The sequence below is a fragment of the Zophobas morio genome, unplaced genomic scaffold (assembly GCF_036711695.1).
Source record: "Zophobas morio isolate AGI-343-1 ecotype UQ-CSIRO unplaced genomic scaffold, CSIRO_AGI_Zmor_V1 ptg000716l, whole genome shotgun sequence".
Lineage (NCBI taxonomy): Eukaryota > Metazoa > Arthropoda > Insecta > Coleoptera > Tenebrionidae > Zophobas > Zophobas morio.
The window spans coordinates 55443-76735 of NW_026972819.1; the positions used below are offsets into that span (position 1 = coordinate 55443).

The window sequence follows — 21293 nt, forward strand, 5'->3', positions numbered from 1 at the left end:
TTTTGGCTTTTTTAAAAGAATTAAAAGTCTTACAATTCATAAAATCTTTATTACCCCAACTACTTTGTTACAACTGATATTATATTATATTTATTAATATTTGAATCACTATAATTATAAATTAAAATTATTTACACTAATTGAAGTAAATTCCGAACTGTTAAAATTAACAAACTTGAAACAAAAGCACATGTTAAGGCAATGCATTTTAGAAGATTATAATCTGCAGCAGTTTAAAATATATTGACTTAATTTACAGTTATTTGATCAGAAATAAATTGAAACATAAATTAATGAATCCCCAAAGCGATTATATTCGCTTTACCAGCTTAAGATTTTTTATTAGAAAGTTTTTGTGTTTTGTTATTATATAATTCCTATGGGCAGTAGTAAGTCAGGCAAACGCAAGTCGGAGCGTAAAGAAAGGGAGCGTAGTAAAGAACGGGATGGTAATACCCGATCGCGGAGATCTAAAGACAAACGTCGGGATCGCTCTGAGGAAAGAAAACGATTAAAAAAAAAGAGTAGTAGTTCGCGAGGAAGAGAACATAAAAGAAAGAAGTATGAATATGACATAAAGAAAGACGCTGAAGGGAGTCAAGAAAAAAATCATTTAGCTCATACTACTTCCGGACTAACTTCCTCTATTATTCCCACAGATGAAGTGGACAGCATTAAGGAGAGCCCCGAAGCTAAAGATGAAAAAAATTTAAAAGAAACATTAAAGTCAAAGGAACTTTCTGAAGAGGAAAAAATAAATTTAAGAAAAGAAAAACTACAAGCTTGGAGAAAACAAAGAGGTATAGAAGACATAGAGGCTTTGAAACCTGCTACTATAACTTTAACGTCTTCTGCTACTCCGACAACCGACGTGAATGACGTTTCTGCTTTAGCGTCAAGCGTTATTGAAGCCATTAAGCAAAACGATCAGCTTAAAAATCAAGAACTTCTTTCTACTTCTAATAAAAACAATGAAACTGAAACAGTAGATGATTCTTCAAAAGTAGTCAACGAGGAAGAACTAAAAAATTCAGAAGAAAAAATCGATCCACGAGTGAAAATTATGAAAGATGCTGAAGCTAATTATTTTGAAGAAAGCGATCCTGAAGGTTTGCTTATACTTTTTAGTTTTAATAATTTTGTCATAAATAACAATTTAAGCGTTTAAATTTATTTATTCTAAATTAAATTTATTTCTTTTTTTAATTTATATTTCTTTAATATTTATATTTATTAAATTTAATATTTTTTTTTTAGAAAATACTAAAGTTGAGGAGGAGGAATCAGAAGAGGATCCTTTAGGTTTTTTTTTATTCATAAGTTTTTTAAATTAAATTAAATATAAATAACTTCTTTAGATGCTTATATGGTTAATATTAATAAAGAAGTTTCTCAACTAAAAAAAGAAAATTTAATCAAAGAATTGGCTCTTTCGAAATCTAATTCAAAAAAGAAAAGTGCAAGCAGTATTCAAGTTATGTATAATGATGAAGATGCTTTAGAGTATAGTTCTGAAAATGAGGTATAAGCATTTTTTTAAATTTTTATATATTTTTAAAAAACTTTTTATATTATTAAATCTTATTATTTTGAAAATAGTTATGAATTTATTAATTTTATAATGAAAGTGACATAAAAAATTTTAAATTTTTTATATTTTTTATATAAATTGAGAAGTAGAAAAAAAAATTATATTGAAATTTATTAGTTTTTGTTACTTTATTTTGATTAAATTGTATTTTTAATTTTTTAAATAGAAGATTCGAAGAGTATTATATGCTATTTAGAAAATTAATCACGATCAATTTTTTTTGTTTTCCTTTTTTAGGAAGACTTACTTAAGAAATTAAAGGAATCTGAGCCAGCAAAGAAGGAAATTGCTAAAGTGGATTATTCTCAACACGAGTTGTTGGTAATCACAATATAACTGATTCTTAAATTTTTTTATTTTAATTAATTTAATAAATATTTACTTCTAATTTTAGTTTTATTTTTTATAATGACTTTTAAACTTTTATATTTTAATTTTCGTCAAATTATTATTTTTTTTGTGAGCGGATCTTTTTTCACTATTGTTTTTTAATTTCTACTAAACTTTATGGATCTTTTATACTACTTTGTTTATTTTTCTTATTTTTTGCATATAATTTTTTTTTTGTTATTGTTTTTAAAAATATTTTTTTATTTATGTATTTTATTTTTTCTTTTATTAAATATATTATTTATATTTTTAATATATATTAATTTAAATGTATTTTTTTTGGAATATAAATTTTATAATTCATTAACATTATTGTTATGATAGATTTTTTTAATGATTCGTTTTTATTTTTAAACTTTTTATTCTTCAAACTTTTTTTAAGTTAAATTCTATTTATAAAATATTTTATCTTCTTGATTTCTATTAATAATAATTTAATTTAATTTTCTTGTTTATAATTTTTTTTTGAAATCACAATTTTTATTTATAATGTTCATTCTATTTTTTTTTTCATTATTATAAAAAAAAATTTTCTATTAATTGATTACTTTTAATTATTTTTTTGAAATTTGATATAACTTTTAAGACAACAATATTATTTTAGAATTTTTTATGATTCCTTTTATTATAAAACTTTTTTATTTTTTATTTTCTTTTGATTTTTATTATTTTTATTTTATTTTTTCTTTATTGGTTTTTTTTTTTGATTTTACAACTTTTATTTATAATTTTTGTTTTATTATCACTATTATATTAATTTCTTTTTTTATATAAAAAGTTTTTTATTAATTTTTAATTAATTTTTTGGATAATTTTTTTTTTAAAATTTACTATAAGTTTTAATAAATTATTATTATATATTTTTTTAATTTTTTTTCTAAATCTTTTTTATTTTGTATTTTTTTTTTTATTTTAATATAATTTTATTTTTTTATTCCCTTAAGTTTTTTATAATTATCATTTTAATTTTTTATTTTAATTTTTTATTAATTTTTTTTAATTAACTTTCGAAATTTACTTTAATTGTTTTTTATGTATTTTTCTTTCTTTTTTTCCTTATATTCTATTAAAAATTTTATTATAATTTTTTTTTTTAATTTTTATTAAATTTTTTCTTGAATTAAATATAATATTAATATATAATATAGATTATTTTAATTTTTTTTAAAAATAATTTTTATTTTTTATTTTTTGTTTAATATATATAATTTTTTATATACTTTTTAAATTATTATTATCATTTAATTTTTTTTATATATATACATAAATGTTTTTGATTTTTATAAATTTCTTTATTACCACCTTTTTTTTAAAAAATTTTATATTTTATACGCTAATTAATTTTTTTTTTAGTTTACCAAAAATTTTTATGTTCCAGTTCCTGAACTACAGCGACTTAGCGAGGAGGAGGTAAATTTTTTTTTTTAAAAGAAAATTATATATAAGGAAAAAAAAAGTTTTAGTATTTAATATAAAATTATATATTCTGAAATTTTAATTAGAGAAATTAAAAGATTTTTATATGAAAGATTTATAAAATTTTTATTTTTATTTGGGAAAATAAATAATATTATGAAAGAAATATAAACTGTTTTATGTTTTAACAACTTTTTTTATAGACATTAAAACTTTTTGTTATTTTTTTAATATAAAACTTTTAAAACTTTATTAAGAATATAAATGTTAATAAGTTTTAAGTACTTTTTTTATAGGGAGAAAAAAAAAACTTGTATAATGTTTATTTTATATGTAAAACTTTGAAAAGTTATTAAAAAATATTAAATCTTACAAGTTGCAAATACCTTTTTTATAGTAACGAAAACTTTTATAAAGTTTATTATATTATAATGTAAAACTTTTCAAACTTTAAATATATAAAAAGTTTTATATAAAAAAGGTTTTACGTACTTTTTGATATTTAAATGAAGTTAAAAATTTTTAAATAAAATGAAAAATTTTTTAATAAATTATTTTAAATACTTTTTTATAAATATTAAAATTTATAAAGTTTTTATCTTTTAATGAAAATCTTAAAAAACTTTTTTTTATGTAGTACAACTTTTATGACCATTTATTTTATTTAAAAAACTTATATGTACTTTTTTTTGTATTTTTAATATTATTATTAAGTTGATTATTTATTTGAATTTTTTTTATTTAAACATAAAAACTTTTATGAATTTTTTTATTAGAAACTTAAAAAAGTTTTTTACAATAAAATATAAAATCTAATATGTAAAAATATTTTAAGCACTTTTTTTTAGATATGAAAAGTTTAATGAAGTTTATTATAATTTTTACAATAAAAATTTTAAAATTTTTTTATAAATAATATAAAAGTTATATATTAAAAAGATTTCATGAACTTTTTAAGGTTTAAATAAAAACTTTTATTAAGTTTTATAAGATATATATAATAAGTTTTACAGAAAAAGTTTTTTAAAAGTTTATTTTATATTTAAATAGAAAATTACGAAACTATTAGGAAAAAACAAATATTTTAAAACGTTTATATGACCACGAATAATTTTTGTGTAAAACTTATATGAAGTTTAATTATTTTATATTAAAATATTAGTAACTTTTATTTTTTATATAAGAATGTTATTTTTCTTAATGAAAGACACTTAGAAAATTTTAAATTTATTATTTAAAAAAAAGTTTATTATTTTAAAACTTTAAAAGTTTGTTATATTTAATATAAATGAGGAAACTTATTAACTTTATTATAGAAAAATTAAAAATTATTTACAGAAAAAAAAGTTTATGTATAAAACATTTTTTATTAGTGTATTATTATTTAAAAAAAAGTTGTTTATTTATAAAAAAGTTGTTTATTTATATTTACTATTAATTATTATTTTAATCCAATTTTGTTTAAGAAAGTTTTTTTTACTTTTAGTAATTTTTAAAATTTTAATTTTATATACTATAAAAAAAATTGTTATATACAATTATAATACTTCCGTTATTAAGTAGTTAATTAAAATAAAAAAAAAGTTATTTAAAAAAAAGTTTATATAAAAAATTTTTTTATTAGATTATTATCAATAAAAAATAATGTTTACTATAATATTATTACTTTTATTTTGTATTTCATTAAATTTTTTATTAAAATATAAAAAGTATAATATTATACATTTTTATATTATTATATCTGCTTTTGTTTATTATTAGTTTTTTATAAAAGTTTATTATTTACTATTAACGTTTAGATTATATTAAAACAAATACCAATTTAAATTTATATAGCTGCTTTTGTTTTATAGTAGTTTATTATAATAAAGTAGAAAAAGATATTTATTTTAAAGCTATCCATAAAAAAATTTAATATGGAATCTTATTATTTGCTTTTTTTAAAGATTTTTTTAAAGCTTTTTACTATTTTATTATAAAAAAATATATAAAAAGCTTTATATTTATATACTATAAAATTTTTAATATACTTTTGAAATGTTGACCATTTTAATCTTATTATATTTACTTTTTTTATTAATAGTTTCTATATAAAAAGTTTTTCATAAAATTTTTTTTATTTGCTATTAACTTTTATAGTTTTAAGATTTATATATAGTAAATTTACAATTGCTTTTGCTATTTAGTAGTTTTTTTTAAAAAGTATAAAAAGTTTTAATTTATTTACTATTAACTTTTTTTTAAGTGGATACTATGAAAGTTTTAATATTATTCTTAACTTTATAAATGTTTTATTACTAGTGTATAATTATATTATATACGCTTTTGTTTTTTAAAAGATTATTATTAAAAGAATAAAATAATTTTATACAAAGTTTTACTTTTATTTACTTTTAATTTGTAATTAAAAAATTCTAAAAGTTTTATTAAAATATAAATATTTTTATTAATAGATTTATTTTTTATAAACTTTAATACAAAATCTATTTTTTAATTAAAAATGATAATTTTTCCTAGGAAACTTTTACAGGTTTGCCTGTTTCCTCTTTTTTTATTTACAATTGTTTTTCATTTTTTATTTTTTTTTTTTTAAATTTTTAGAAGAGGTTTATGAGGTTTCTACTGTATTTACATATTCATTTACTTAAATAATACGGTATATTTTTATAACTATAAAATAAAATGTTATTATATATTTTTCTAATAACAATAATAAATATATAATATATCATAAATGTGTATAAATAAATATAACTATATTTAATTATTACTACTTAATTATTTTAAGGTTTTTCAACTTCGCGTTGCTATGGGAAACGTGCGCGTGAAAGGAAAAGATTGTCCCGCTCCCGTGAAAAACTGGGCGCAGTGCGGCTTCAGGTTTTATTATTATTATTATTATCATAATTATTTATTTATATTATTTAATATATTTTTCTTATTAATTACTGGTGTAATTACTTTTATTTATTATTATTATTATTATTATATATTATTAATATAATTATTTATTTTAATTTTTGTGTTTACTATTATTATTTTTTATACTTTATTATATACTTTTTATAGTTTAATAATAATTTTTGGTTAGAAATTATTATTATCTAATATATAATTTTATTTTTTATTATTATTTTTAAAATTTTTAAAATATATTTTTTCTTAATAATAATTATTTATATTATATTCATAGACTCTATTTACTAATATTTTCATTACTTTATTATTTCATTTTTGTATCTATTATTATTTTCATCTATAATATTATATTTTTTCCTAATAATTATTATATGTGTAATATATATTATTATTGTTATTAGATATATACTTTTATTTATTATTATTTTTATATTTTTTATTTATTTTTATTTTTATATTTTTTAAATTTATTATTATTATTATATTTATTATAGTTCTAAAATTATGCGAGTGATTGAAAATAATAATTATGATAAGCCGATGCCTATACAAGCGCAGGCCATCCCTTGCATTCTCAGCGGGAGAGACGTTATAGGAATTGCTAAAACTGGTTTTATTACTTTTTTTACTTATCAATAAGTACCAAAAAAAGTAATAATAATAATAAACAGGAAGCGGAAAAACTCTTGCGTTTGTATTGCCTCTCATTCGTCACGTGAAGGACCAACCGGATATACAGGACGGCGATGGCCCAATCGGGTTGGTTATTATTTTTATTATTGGCTACTCTTTATATATCCATTAAAAAACGGCGCCAGATTAATTAATGTTAGTGATATTACTGCATGTAACGACGAATCTGATGATTTTTATTGGTTGTAGGCTGATTATGGCGCCTACGCGGGAACTGAGCGTGCAGATTTTCCAGGAGTGTAGGAAGTTTGCTCGGAGGGAAAATTTAACGCCGTAGCCGACAATCATTTTTAAGATTAACAACTTTAGAATAATGAATTTTTTCCTCCAATAGGGTTTGCGTTTATGGCGGGACTGGCATTAGCGATCAGATTGCTGAACTGAAAGTGCTTCTTTTTTTTTTTTTTTACTTCCTTTTTCAACGTTTGGAGGGGATAACTTCCGCGCCTATTTTTTTATAGAATTTTTTATTAACTTAGAAAAATAATGAAAATTTTAAGATTATTATACCTTCTGTTTATACATAACAACTTTTGAATTTTTTTTTTATGATTATTATTTTATCTATACTTATAGAAAGGCGCTCACATAATTGTTTGTACACCAGGTCGCATGATTGACATGCTCTGTGCCAATAATGGTCGAGTAACAAACCTTCGAAGGTGTTTTTTTTAATGAATTTTTTGATTTTTTAGTTTTTATTAGTATTATTTCCTAATAGAGTAACTTTTGTGGTGCTTGACGAAGCGGATAGAATGTTTGATATGGTTAATAATAATAATAAATAATAATATTAATAATAATATGAAAATAAATATTTAATAATAATATAATTGTTATAATTATTAAATAATAAATATAAAAATTAATAATTATTATTAATAATACATACTCGTTATTAAATAATAAATTATAATAATTATAATTAATAATGATAAGTTACAGATATTAACTGATGAACAATAAATAATACTTAACACTAAATAATGTTAAATAATATTAATAAATAATAAATTATTATAATTATATATAAATAGTTTTAATATAAAAAATAAATAATAATAATAAAGTAATAATAAATATTGAATATTAAATGTATAATAATATAACAGTAATAATAAATAATTATTAATAAGTAATAATTAATACAAAATATATTAATTGATGACAATTATAAATAATAAATAAATACTATATAATGGTGAATGATAATATATCTAAAAAAAATAATAGTAAATAATTATAAATAATAAATAAATACTAAATTATATTAATCATTGATAATATTAATAATATATAACGGCAATAATAATATATATAATAATAAATATTAATTTTAATTTAATATAAAAATATTTAATTATAATAATAAATGATTTTAATAAATAACAAAAAATACTAATATATATAAATAAATACTTATAAAAAAATTTTTTTAAGTAAATACTAGATAATAATATTCAATGACAATAATAAGTATTAAATAATAAATGTTGATAATAATAAGTCACAAAAAATGAAAATAATTTAAATAATGAATAATAAAAATAAATGCTAAATAATAAATAATGATAATAAATATAAATAATAAAAAACAAAATATGCTAATAATTATTTTTAAACAATAATAATAAATAATACATAATGAATGATACCTTTAGGGCTTTGAGCCGCAAGTAATGATGATTCTCAATAGTACTCGCGAGAATAAACAAACTGTTCTTTTTTCTGCGACTTTTCCTAGAGCTGTAATTAATTTTTTTTTGTTATATATAAAATATAATTCTTTATACTTTTTGCAGGACAACATTGTATTTTATTTTTTTTTATATTTTTTTTAATGACTCGGTTTGATCCCGAATTACGCAGTGTGGTTTATTGCTACCTATTTATAATTATTAATTTTCTATTTAATTAAAAAGTTTGTGTATAGTTAACGTAACTTAGTACCAAAAAAATTAGTATTTTCTGGAAGATTTTATAAAAAGGGCCATTATTTGAAATTAAATAACGACGTTGGGTAGCTTTTTTTTAATTTGAAAGTGTTAAAGTTATACATTAGATTTATTTGATTGGTGCGCGGTGGCCCCCCCGTCTTTGTTCATTATATTATTGACTCTAATATATTTTGCCCAGATAATGTAAATCGGCTGTTCATTGGTTTATTTCTGTGCTTTCTTTTTAATGAACCTTGAATTTTTTTTTAACCAAAGATGGAAGCATTGGCAAGGAAGGTCCTTAAGGATCCAATCGAAATAACTGTTGGTGGGCGTAGCATTGTTGGAAAAGATATTGCCCAGCATGTGATCGTATTGGACGAGGAGCAGAAAGTGCTTATTTTAATGATTTTTTTTAAATATTTTTATTATAGTTAATTATTATCAGTGGTTATGTTTAGGATAGCGAAGAAAATATTTTTTTGTGCTAACGCTTTATGATATTTATTTTTAATTGGCTCTTTTGTTGTGCATTATTATCATGTCATTAGCTCTTTTTTAACGCTTTCGTTAATTTCTTATTTGTGCATTTTCTTAAATCATTTCATTGATTCTTTTTACAAATGCTGTAGTTACTTTTATTTTAAATGGTGCATTTATATATCACATTATTAACTCTTTTTGTGAACACTTTTGTTAATTTTATTCTGCTTCGTGCATCTATAAATCATCTCATTGGCTCTTTTCTTTAAGCTTTAGTGGGCTTATAATTCATTTTCTTTTCTCTTTATTAACTTCATTTATTTTTTTTAATATAAAGTTTAACAAATTGTTGGAGTTATTGGGCCATTTTATTACTGAAGGGCTGGTCCTTATATTCGTTGATCGTCATGAAGCCGCCGATGCTCTTCTTAAAAATGTTTATTATTACTATTATTATTCTTTTCATTTATTAATATTGCTACTTTAGCTTATTAAATGCGGCTATCCTTGTATGACTCTCCACGGCGGTATGGATCAGGTTTTATATTCTTATGGCGTTTTACTTCATATATTTATTGCACAACTTTATATATATAAATAAATACAGTAAATCATACATTTATCTTTTTTTCTATATATTCCTTAAACCTTTTTATTATTATTTTTTTTATCAGGACGACCGTGACAGCGTTTTGTCCGACTTCAAAAATAAAATAGTCAGCGTGCTCGTAGCTACTTCCGTTGCCGCACGTGGATTGGATGTTAAGGTATTTTTTATAATAATATGTAATAAGTTTATAACTTTAGAAATAGGAACTAAAATTGGTAGTCAACTATGACGTACCCAATCATTACGAAGGTTTTTTTTGACCAATTAGTATATATTTTTTTTATTCGTACGCACCTGTGCTTGGTAGATTACGTTCACCGGTGCGGACGGACGGGGCGGGCAGGTAAAAAGGGCACAGCAGTCACGTTGATCACCCCCGAGCAGGAAAGATACGCAGGCGATATTATAAAAGCCCTCGAGTCGTCCTTTGCGGCTGTTCCAGACGAGCTTAAAAAAGTTTTTTTTTCAATTTCTATTTTTTTTTAAAAAAGAATTAATAAAAGTTTTAAAAATTATAAAAGAGTAATTTATTTTTTTTTAAAAAAAGGATAAATCAAAGTTTTAAAAATTAAATTAAATATATGCATTTGCAGTTAATAAATAATAAATTTGTAATATCTATATAAAAAATAGAGTAATTAAAATTTGCATTTACAAGGAAAGTAAGATTTATATGTTAAATATTATTATAATATAATCATAAGTAGATTTTTATAAAATTTTTTAATATTTTATATAACTATTACTAAAAAGTTATGAAAGAACTTCAAGAATATTTAAAATATAATTAACATGAATTATAATAAAATAAACCTAATTAAATTTTTATAATATTAAAAAAAAACTTAAAAAATATTCAAGTTATAAAAAGCTTAAAATACTAAATTTATTTGTTTGGAAATGAATAATATATATATATTTCTTATATATATTAATACTTAAAAGCTTTGGGAAAGTTTTAAAGAAAAAAAGAAATCTGGCCTTGTGAAGGACTATAAGAGCGGCTTTGGCGGGCACGGTTGTTTTTTTTATTGACCTCAGCAGGAAAAATAGTGATAGATGCATTGGTCAATAGGATTTAAGTTTGATAGCGAAGAAAAGGAAAAGAACAAACAGGAAAAAGAGCTTCAGAAAGCCATTTCCGGTTTGGTGGACACCGACGAGGAAGAGGAAGAGGAGGATGACCTCGATAAGCTCATCATGTCCAAAATGCGCAAGAAAACAGGGCTCTCTGGCTCCAGCGAGATCGATAAACTTACGAGTAAAATTTTTTTTTAATGCGAGATTAATTTGTATGATGATTCGTTGAAATTATTATTTTTTAATAAAATTTTATTGGCATTTTTTATATTGATGGAAATTTCATTTTTCGCAGTGTCTTCCACGAAGTTTGAAGATGTTATTGGACGACCTGAAGGAGGTTTTTTCCTTAATGAGCATATTTATTTGTTTGTTTAATTTTAATGATGAAAAATATAAGCAATAAAAATAATAAAAGTAAAAAAGTTTGAGTTTCTTTCTATATCTTTATATTTGAAAAAAAATTTTATAGGGACGAACGTCGTTCATGACTCTGTTGTGAGTATTTTTGGCGGGCAGGCAAAGAACCAAAAGATTGCCGAAGCATTTGCTCGAGCTCAAGCCATTAATAAAAGTATCTTTTCTATATATATATATATTTATTATTTTATTTTATTAATATTTATTTTTATTCTTAATATATTTTTTAAGATTTATTATATAAATATTTATTGTTATTGTTATATATAATATTAAGCAATTATTATTTTTTTTATAATATTTTTGAAGGCAACTATTATATTATTTTTTCTATTAAACATGGTTTTTTATTATATCGTAAAGCAGTTATTACTTTTTCTTTTATTTATTACTAAATATTTCTTATAAAATATATTTTTAAGCAATTATTTTATTTTTGTTTTATTTTTATATTATTTAAATTTTTTTAAGGCAACTTTCCTTTAACTTTTTTTATTTTTATAATTATTTATTATATAAATATATAAAAACAACCTTTATAATATTTTTGTATTAATTCTTTTAATACACTAATACCAAAAAAATATATTTGTTATTTTTTATATTTTATTAAAATTATACAATATTTATTTTATGTATAGAATTTTTTTTTAAATAAATTATAGTATAATAATAATTTTATTTTTTTAATTACTATTTTCTATTCGTTATGTATTACCTTTTATTTTATTTATATATCTTCTTAAAAAATATTTTATTTTTGTAGTTTCCTTATTTTATATTATTAATTTTGTATTGAATATTTTTTTTGTTTTACTTTAAGGCAACTTCCATTTTACTTTTGTATTACTCTCTTTTAAAATATATTTATGAGCTTTATTATATATTTAAGTCATCTTTTTTAAGGTAGCTTTTATTTACTTTGGAATTATTTACATTTATTTACATGTTTCTAATTATATATTTTTAAGGCAACTTTTATATTACCTTTATCTATATATTTTTTTACATATATTTTAAGGCAAAAACTTTGGCTCTGCAAAGCCGTTGTTTGGCGGCCAGCAACACTTCTTTGATACTAATCATTACGATGAGGAATTGGAGATTAACGACTTTCCTCAAAATGTTCGTTGGAAAGTCACACAAAAAGTTATTATATTATTATTATATAGTTTATTATATAAAATTTAAACTTTTTATTTAATAACGCTTGACTTTTGCAGGAAGCAGTAGAAAGTATAACAGAAGAAACAGGAGCGGCTGTTACGGTACGCGGGACTTACGTCCCTCCGAATAAAGAAACTCCTGAAGGAGAAAAAAAACTTTTTCTTTATATTGATGCTGATTCTGAAGTCAAAGTACGACTGTTTGTAAAATGCTTTATCGTTTGCCTAATTGGTGTTTTTATAAAATATTTGTTATTCATTTATTTGTTAGTTATTTATTGTTTTATTGATTGGTATTTTAAATTCAAATTGATTTGGTATATAATTATCTGTTTAACGCTTTTTCGTTATATTGATTGGTGCCTTATCTTATTATTGATTTGTTTATATTTATTTGTTAATTGTTTTATTGTCTGTTTGTTTGGTGTTTTATAATATTATCAGGTTTGTTTATATGTGTTTTTTATTGCTTTATTATTCGTCTGATTGGTGTTTATATAATAATTTGTTTATATACGTTTTTTTTATTCCTTTATTGTTTGTCTAGTTGGTGTTATAATAATGATTGATTATATATTTATTTGTTGACTGCTTTATTGTCCGTCTGAATGATACTTCATATAATAATTGTTTTGTTTTATATAATTTGTTGTATGCTGAAAGTTACTAAAATGAAATAGAAAACTTAAAAATGATAAAAATAATGAAAACGATTAAATAAAATAATATAAATTAAAAAAAGTAAAAGTAATGAAAATAAATAATTAAACTTTAGAATTTATTGTTATGTCGATTGGAGTTTTATATTCGAATTAATTGGTTATTTATCTGTTATCATTATGAAATGTGACTATATTTGAAACTTTTCAGTTATTCATTATAATTTTTTTTCAGGTCCGCCATGCGGTCGCCGAGCTTACACGAATTATAAAAGAGGAACTTGAGAAAAACAGAAATCATGGAATTATCAATCGGCAGCACCAACTTGCGCGTTATGCAATCTGTTAACTAAGTTTTACTTTTTCTAAAAAATCTAATAAAAAAAGTTTTTATTTGGTTGTGCACTCTGAAATTTACTTTTTTTTTTAAATTTAGATTATCCTTTTTAAAATTAGAATCTTGTTTTAAAAAATCTAAAAAAAAATTTTTTTTTAGTTTTGGAAAGTAAAATTTAATTCCCTTTATTTAATTCTCGAATTATTTTATAATATTCTGATCTAATTTAAAAGTTTTGCTTCAGCCTATCACGCAAGTAATTATAATTTGTAAAGTTAAAGTCATTCTTTTGTTAAAAAAATTTAAAAAATAATTTTTTAGTCGTGCATTTAGAATTTAGAATCTTTTTATAATTCTTTATTTACTTTAAATTTTTGTTGAATTAAAAATTTTTTTATAGTTTATATTCGGAATTTATTAATTTTTATAAAATTTATTTCTGCCTTTTTTTTTGCACAAAAAACTGTTAAAAAACTTTATTAGAGTTGTGTACCGAAATTTAATTTTTTTTTGTTTTGCTTACCTTTTTAAATTTCGATTCAACTTAAATTTATAAAATTAAATTTTAGCATAAAGTTTTTTTTTAGTTGTGCGAAATGTAATTTAATTTTTATTTATTTATTTAATTTTATATAATATTTTATAGTATATAAAAGTTTTACTTCTCTTCCATACAATTTTAATAAACCTTCTTTTAGTTGTGCATATTGAAATTTAAATCTTTTTTCTGATTTTCTTGGGTGACTCAATTAATTTCTGGTATATCTAGGATTTATTACTATAGTTTGTCACGCTTTTGATTTACTTAAATTTATAAACCTTTTTTGAAAACTTTTTGTGTGCAATTTGAAATTAGATTTAATTTTAATACTTAATTTAAAAATTAATAAAAAAAAATGCTTTTAAGAATTTTACACTTCTTTTTTAGGAAATACACTGGAAATTCGATAATCTAATTTTCTATGTTGTATATAAATCTACTTAACAACTTTTTTTAGTAATGCAAACTTACATTAAATCCTTTTTACTATTTTTTAGTAACATCTTAGAATCCTAAATATATTTAAAATAGAAAACACTAGTATTTCTCGAAATCCGCTTAGACTAACAAATTTAAATTCGTTTATTGCAAAAGAAATGAAAAATATTTTTTTATTTGTGCACCGGAATTATAATCTTTTTTTTTACTTTTGTAAAATTTATAAAAATTGGATATTGAGATTAATTTTTTTGCAATTAATTAAATTAATTTTAATTCTCTGTTGTGATTTAGAATATACTCATGAGGTCAAGGCCTATTTTTAGGACCGACTGGTCTTCAGTGTGTTGAGTAAAATGTTAGCTAACTTGCTTCTTATTTTTTAAAGATTCCAATAAATTAAAATTAGAAAGTAACAACTTTATCTGTTCGTATTTTGCAATTTTATAAGAGCGTTAATAAGATAATTTTAAAGCCATTAATATATTGGTAATTAAGGTTGAAGTAAATCAAAAATATAAGGAAAAAATGACATAAAAATTATAAAATATATTAAAGGAAATATGTTTGAAAGAAAGGATCGATTAGTAAATATTAAAAAAATCACTATTTAATTATACAAACTCCTTAATATAAAACTTTTAGAGCCTTCCGAAAAGTTGCAAGTGAACTTTTTTTTGCATTTCTATTTTTTTGCTTTTTTTTTTTTTTTTTTTTAGTTATAAACATCCTCGTTTCTTTTGACTACACAAACTTTGTATTACTAAGACAAGGATCTAGTAAGAAACAAAAACAATTAATATTGTTTAGCGGACTAGCATTTGTTATATTTCGCTAGTACACCTAAGAATTAAAAAAAAATTGTAACGTCTGAAAGAAGACTTTTTCCGACTTTAAAATAAAGCTTGTCTATAAACGAAAAAAAAGTTATTTGCAGCACTTAAATCTTATCATTAAAAAATCTTTTAGTAAGAATGGTACTACCCTTAATACTATTATAAGTCTACTTACATTAAAAAATATGTATCTACAAAATTAAGGGGACTTTAATTTTTTTAAGCCGATACAAGTTAAGGCTTTGGCTCGTAACTTAAAGGGAATTGTTTTCATAAAAGAGAACGAAAACTTACAATGAAATTAGCTCTTCCAACTTAGAAAAAGCATTGGCTGAAATTAATGATTTTATTATAAAAACTTCTGCAATGAAACTATAATGATATAAATATTTAGTAATTGTTATAATACCATTTATCACACATTTTATGGAATTAATACCACATTAAAGGATAATAACGCTGCAGATATTTTAGAGTCCGAATAAATGGGCATTACCCCAAAAATAATCTTTTTAAGGCCCCTTTAAAACCAAAACACTTTTATTAAACTAATAAAAAAGTGAAATTTTTTTTTTATAAATAAATAGAATAAATTTTACAAGATCTAGACCAACTTGGTAAGTTATAACCTTTTCAGGAAAGTAGGATAATTTAAAACTGCAAAATCGTAAAAACTTTAATACTATATATAAGCCTGACTATTTTATTTTTAAAATTTATTACAAAACATTTTGTAACTCATAAATAATTAGTAAAACTTACAATTCTGGTAAGTTATGTAATCCCTTAGACACCCTCACTGATAATAGTATTTATTGTGGTGTAAATTCCCTTGGCAAAACTTTAAAATAGTGTAAGCTATAAAAGTAAGGCTTACTAGCTTACTTCAGAGCTATGCCTTCGTAATTTCATAACATATAGTTATCTTTTATAAGCTCAAAACTTGACCATTTATATTAATATTACGTACATGAAATAAATTAGTGTCGGAATACACACACTTAAAGAATTTTTAATGCCGAAAGAGTGGAAAAAGCGTCATTAACAACTGAAATTTGGAGCAATTATATAAACGCCTACCAAATGAAGTTAACTAGAAGCATGTTTAGAAAAAGTTTAATGTTGAAGAACTAAAGAAAAAATTGTTTTTATTAGTGCTTATGATATAAAAGACCAACTTTTTAGCAATCACGCTTTACTTACAAACTCTGTAGTTGTACAAGATCCTTAGTTAAATATATTAATAGAGATGAGTTTCCAAATAGTTCTCATATATTTTAAAAAAAAATTAACCAAAAGGCTATATTTTGAAAATATAATATATATGACTTTAGAATTACTGCACATAATTACTTAGAAACTACAGCGATATCCAATAGTTAATACTGATGTAGCAGTTTCTGTAGAAACGAATTTTTGAAATTGGCTAACTTTTTTAAAACATTATCATTAAACTATACTCACTATCCAACGCAGTGATAAACTGTTCTTAAGATATACTAATTAAATCAAGTGTCATTAAGCTGAAAAATAATATATATATATATATATATATTCGCTAGAAGTTAACTTGGAAATTGATTAAGTTAGTGTGCCCTTTTAAAAAGTTGCCATCTACTGAACTAAGCTGATTATTTCCTAAAATTCGATTTTTTATTTAAATACAAAGTTAAATAATGGGCAGTTACAAGTCCAGGAATATAGTAATACAGTAGGCCACTCTATCAGAAATCAGAAGGAACTATGCAACTCTATTGGTAAAAAAGTGAAATCCATAGTTTTATATATAATAAGACACTCACAAATTATTTAGTTTTGGAGGCAAAGGATAACAAGAAAACATTGCTGTGAGTCTGTTAATGGCGAGGAATCTATTTGTGGTATGAAAATCAGTAATTTTTTTTTGGTAAATAATAGTAAAAACAGTTAAAGAGAAATTATGACGGGGAAAAAAAGCGGAAAAGCTCGTAAAATCTGTAAGTATAGCCCAGTCCATATTGGTTATATATATAACTTTATCCTCTTACTAACTTGGTAACTTTAACACGAGATAAAGTATAAGAGATAACTAGATCGTGCAATGGTTCTTTTAAAGGAAATATAGCTTAAAAATAAAATTAGAGAATATTTTTTTTTAACATTTAATTAGCTACTAATATTGAGGGTTTACTCTTCCAGAGAGAGCTAATAGTTATATAAGTTTATAATGTTTGGACGTTAATACGTGGTATTCACAAACTTTTAGAGTTTTTTCAATGTTATTATAATCAAGATATCTAGAATTAAGCCTTAATTATTATCACAACCACTATATTAAATTAATTAATATAATTTTTAATAGAGTAGCAATAGGTATATTTTCATTAAAAAATTTAACATACTAATTAAGTTTATTTTTAATATGTACTAAAGCTAAAAATAAATCACAATCCCAGCACAGATATATTACCGCCCAAGTTAAGAGTGGGCGCAAATACTTACAATTCTTCCAGGTTTTTAAGCCCTTCAAAAAAAAATTTATCTTGAATCACTTTAAGCTTGTATCCATGTAACACCCTATATATGTTTTAAAAAAGGGATTGGTTTTACTCTACCTTAAATATTGCCTATAATTTAGGCTGTTTATGTATGTACTAATAATGAGAGATAAATAAAGGAAAATATTGGCAAAAACTTTTTAGCTTGTATTTATATTCAAATCTTTGAAGATTAAAAAAATGACTAAACATTTTTAGTGTGTAATAATAAAGGCTATTACATTTCGAGACGATATTTAATTTATACTTACAATGTTTTATACTAATTAGATGTTTAATTATGCGGCTTTCAATAAAATAAGTTTATTGTAACCTAAATTTCTTAATAAAATAATTGTAAATTATAGGCTTGGAAGTGGTTATGCGATATTATATGTCGAGATGCATATCGGATTACTTATAGAAAAAAAGGTTAAAGCACTCACCCCAAAAAAAGTAGAAGCTTCAATAAAGTTAATATTGTCAACGTAAAGATTTCTATAACAAAGTGAGATGTTCAGGTCACAATCAGTTGTTAATATGGAAAAACTATGTAAAAATAACTTTTTATGTATATAAAAACGGCACTAGTAAATTTCTAAGCATAAAAAAGAAAAACAAAGGAACTTTAAAATGCTAAATATTTTAGAGGTCATAAATTTAATAATATTCAACATTAACCTTAATATTGGTCTTAAAAATAAAATGTCTGATAATATTTAAAAAGAATTACAAGTTTTCAAGCTTTTTAAGATCGTTAACTAAGTCCTTATTAATTAAAGTCGGTTGCCGAGCAGTTCTCTTAAAAATTATACATAAGTCAGCGTACTGCTTGCATAAAATACAAAAATAATTAAATATTGAGAAACTTCCTAGGTAATATTATTAGAGAAGTAATATAATTAGAGAAAGATACTATTACAAAGTTGATTACTAATGCAAACTTAAAATTTATTTTTAAAAAAAATTTAAAAAGGGTTAACTGCGTATAATATAATTTGGATGCAATAACTTTTCTACGGGTTTTTAGAATTGAATAGTAATCTATTTTTTTTGTTAATTACACCATTTCTGATAATTACTTTTCAAATCCAATTTTTATATACTAAATTAAGATTAATAAATAAGGTAATGTGGTTAACTTTCAGCACAACTTTTTTTGTGTGGGGAAAATATTGATAATAAAGTAAACCTATAGAATTCAAGGTTACTTAGGTCCTTAAACGTATTTCGTCAATAGGAGTAGGTACATCATATTCAAGATTTTTATTAAGTTTGCCACAAATTAGTATCCTGTTACTTTAAAAAATTGCATTATTTAACTATATAGTACTTTTATAAAACTTTGCTTTAACGGGTACGACATGGTAATAGTCAAATAAGATTGATTTGTGTTAACTTTTGTTTTTTATACTAAGTTAACGAGGAATTAAGCCATATCGGAGACAAAGTATACATGTAGGGCTAAACTCATATGGAATTTTTTCCAACCGTAGTTAGGAAATGAGTGTTAATAAAATCATTGTAGCAATTTATAAATTGAGAGCTTATAAGGCTAAAAAATTATATTTTTTTTTCTTTTTTAATTTTATTGAACAGTTGTACATAGTTCCATACAATCAGCACATTAAAAAAATAATAATAATAAAAAAATATCAATGATAGGCGAGTTAGCTTGTTTACGCTATAAAATGAACTTTAAAGCTTACGAAAATTACATATTACAACTTTTTTAAATCGGTAAGGCCTATGAATACATTTTTGTGGAGGGAGTAACTTTACTCTTAACAATTTATTCAACCAAGCATAATTAAATAAGTTATTACTTAAGGCAAATCTTATATTAGAGAACTTAAGTTGAGCATAGGGTAGGCGGCAGGTTTTTCCCGGAAAGAGAAATCTTGGGGAAGGAGCAAAGCGACAACTCTCAAGATTTTAATAAAAACTACTGGTATATAAATTTATTACTTATTTTAGAGATAATATATTAATTTAGAAAGTTTATAACTATGCATTAAAGATAAATGCCATCTATATTGAAACGTGCCAAACATTTTTTTACTAAAAATGTTATATACATTATGTAAGATAGAGTATGAACTTATATTGTTCTAATACTTCGTTTATTTATAACTGTGTTACAAAGAAGATTCAATAAATATAGTTAATCTACAGTAAACCACAGAGTTAACCAGGTTGTGGACACATGGAAACTGTGAAGATGCAGCTCCGAGTAGTAGTGCGGTGGAAAGAAGAGGGAGCAAGAGGTTATGGCAACACAAATAGCTCCGACAGCTCAACGAGGGGCGAGAAGTACGGGAGTCTGCTAGAGTTTGCTGAGTATAAATATTACGAAAAAGAAGTATTTATGTTTAGTTGGTCACTTATATCGCAAATGATACAATGCTGTTTAACTCAATTAGCCAATAAATATTCACAAAACATAAATTTTTTCTTAACGTATAAGAATTTAAAGCTACTTATCTAAAACAATACACTTTTTAGATATTTTACGAGTTTTATATATATAAGTAACCTTTTTTATAATAAACGTTTAAATTAATATTATAAAAGGTTACTTAAATTAATTGTATACGTGACTAGAATTTACTAGTTGCAAATTTTTTAAAAAGAACATTCAGGTAATAGCATTTTAAGCGATCTTGTTCTACTAATATATGAAATGATCTTTCTTAGTTCTAAGAGCAGTTATAACGTTATTATTTCTCCATTGTATTATTATTAAATTTTTATTTTTTAAGCCAACCATCATTTTTAGTATTTTGGAAAAACACGAAGTTATGACAGATACTTTAAAATACTATAAACATTATAAGTAACCTTTTTTTTAGAGGCTAAATAAATTATAAAATAACACTTTTAATTTTTTTAATCCAAGCATTTGTATCCTAAGCTATTTTTGGTAACATAATGTCATTAAGAAACTAATGAAACTTAACGGGCCGAAAATATGTTTACCACACTTGTATGAGTTAGAAACTGATTGAAGGGATGTACATTGAACAAAAAAGAATAAAACAGATTTAAAATACCACTTTGACTGTCATTTACTGTAGGAACTAACTTTAAATTGAATATGATCTCTTAAATTAGAGAGAAAGAGGTTTTTAATAAAGAGCTCAAAGTTTTAATTTTTTGTAATAAAAATGCTTAATTAGATGCTCCGCCTTCAAAAAGTAGTACTAAACCTGCTATTATAAATGTGATAGATTTAATTGGTACGCTCCCCATCGCTAGTAA

The 21293-nt window shown here is 22.0% G+C and overlaps 1 protein-coding gene across 1 annotated transcript; it reads left to right on the plus strand.

Moving 5' to 3' along the window:
• Positions 1–376: 376 nt before the first annotated feature.
• LOC135121801 (probable ATP-dependent RNA helicase DDX46) lies at positions 377–13713 on the plus strand. The gene is made up of 26 exons (XM_064046082.1): positions 377–1109; positions 1258–1302; positions 1359–1522; positions 1829–1912; positions 3335–3391; positions 6186–6277; positions 6811–6926; positions 6988–7075; positions 7199–7282; positions 7344–7395; positions 7586–7671; positions 7731–7776; positions 8671–8757; positions 9223–9339; positions 9767–9865; positions 9917–9967; positions 10104–10196; positions 10243–10288; positions 10347–10495; positions 10985–11057; positions 11115–11300; positions 11415–11459; positions 11592–11693; positions 12561–12688; positions 12763–12897; positions 13600–13713. The coding sequence occupies exons 1-26, from the start codon at positions 380–382 to the stop codon at positions 13711–13713; spliced, it is 3069 nt and encodes a 1022-aa protein (XP_063902152.1). The 5' UTR covers positions 377–379.
• The last annotated feature ends 7580 nt before the right edge of the window (positions 13714–21293 follow it).

Excerpts from the sequence above, each read along its gene's own strand:
- LOC135121801 (XM_064046082.1), top strand. The coding sequence starts at position 380 with ATGGGCAGTAGTAAGTCAGGCAAACGCAAGTCGGAGCGTAAAGAAAGG. Across the intron at positions 1,523-1,828 it reads AGTATAGTTCTGAAAATGAG|GAAGACTTACTTAAGAAATT; the intron begins GTATAAGCATTT and ends TTCCTTTTTTAG. Across the intron at positions 11,301-11,414 it reads CGAGATCGATAAACTTACGA|TGTCTTCCACGAAGTTTGAA; the intron begins GTAAAATTTTTT and ends CATTTTTCGCAG.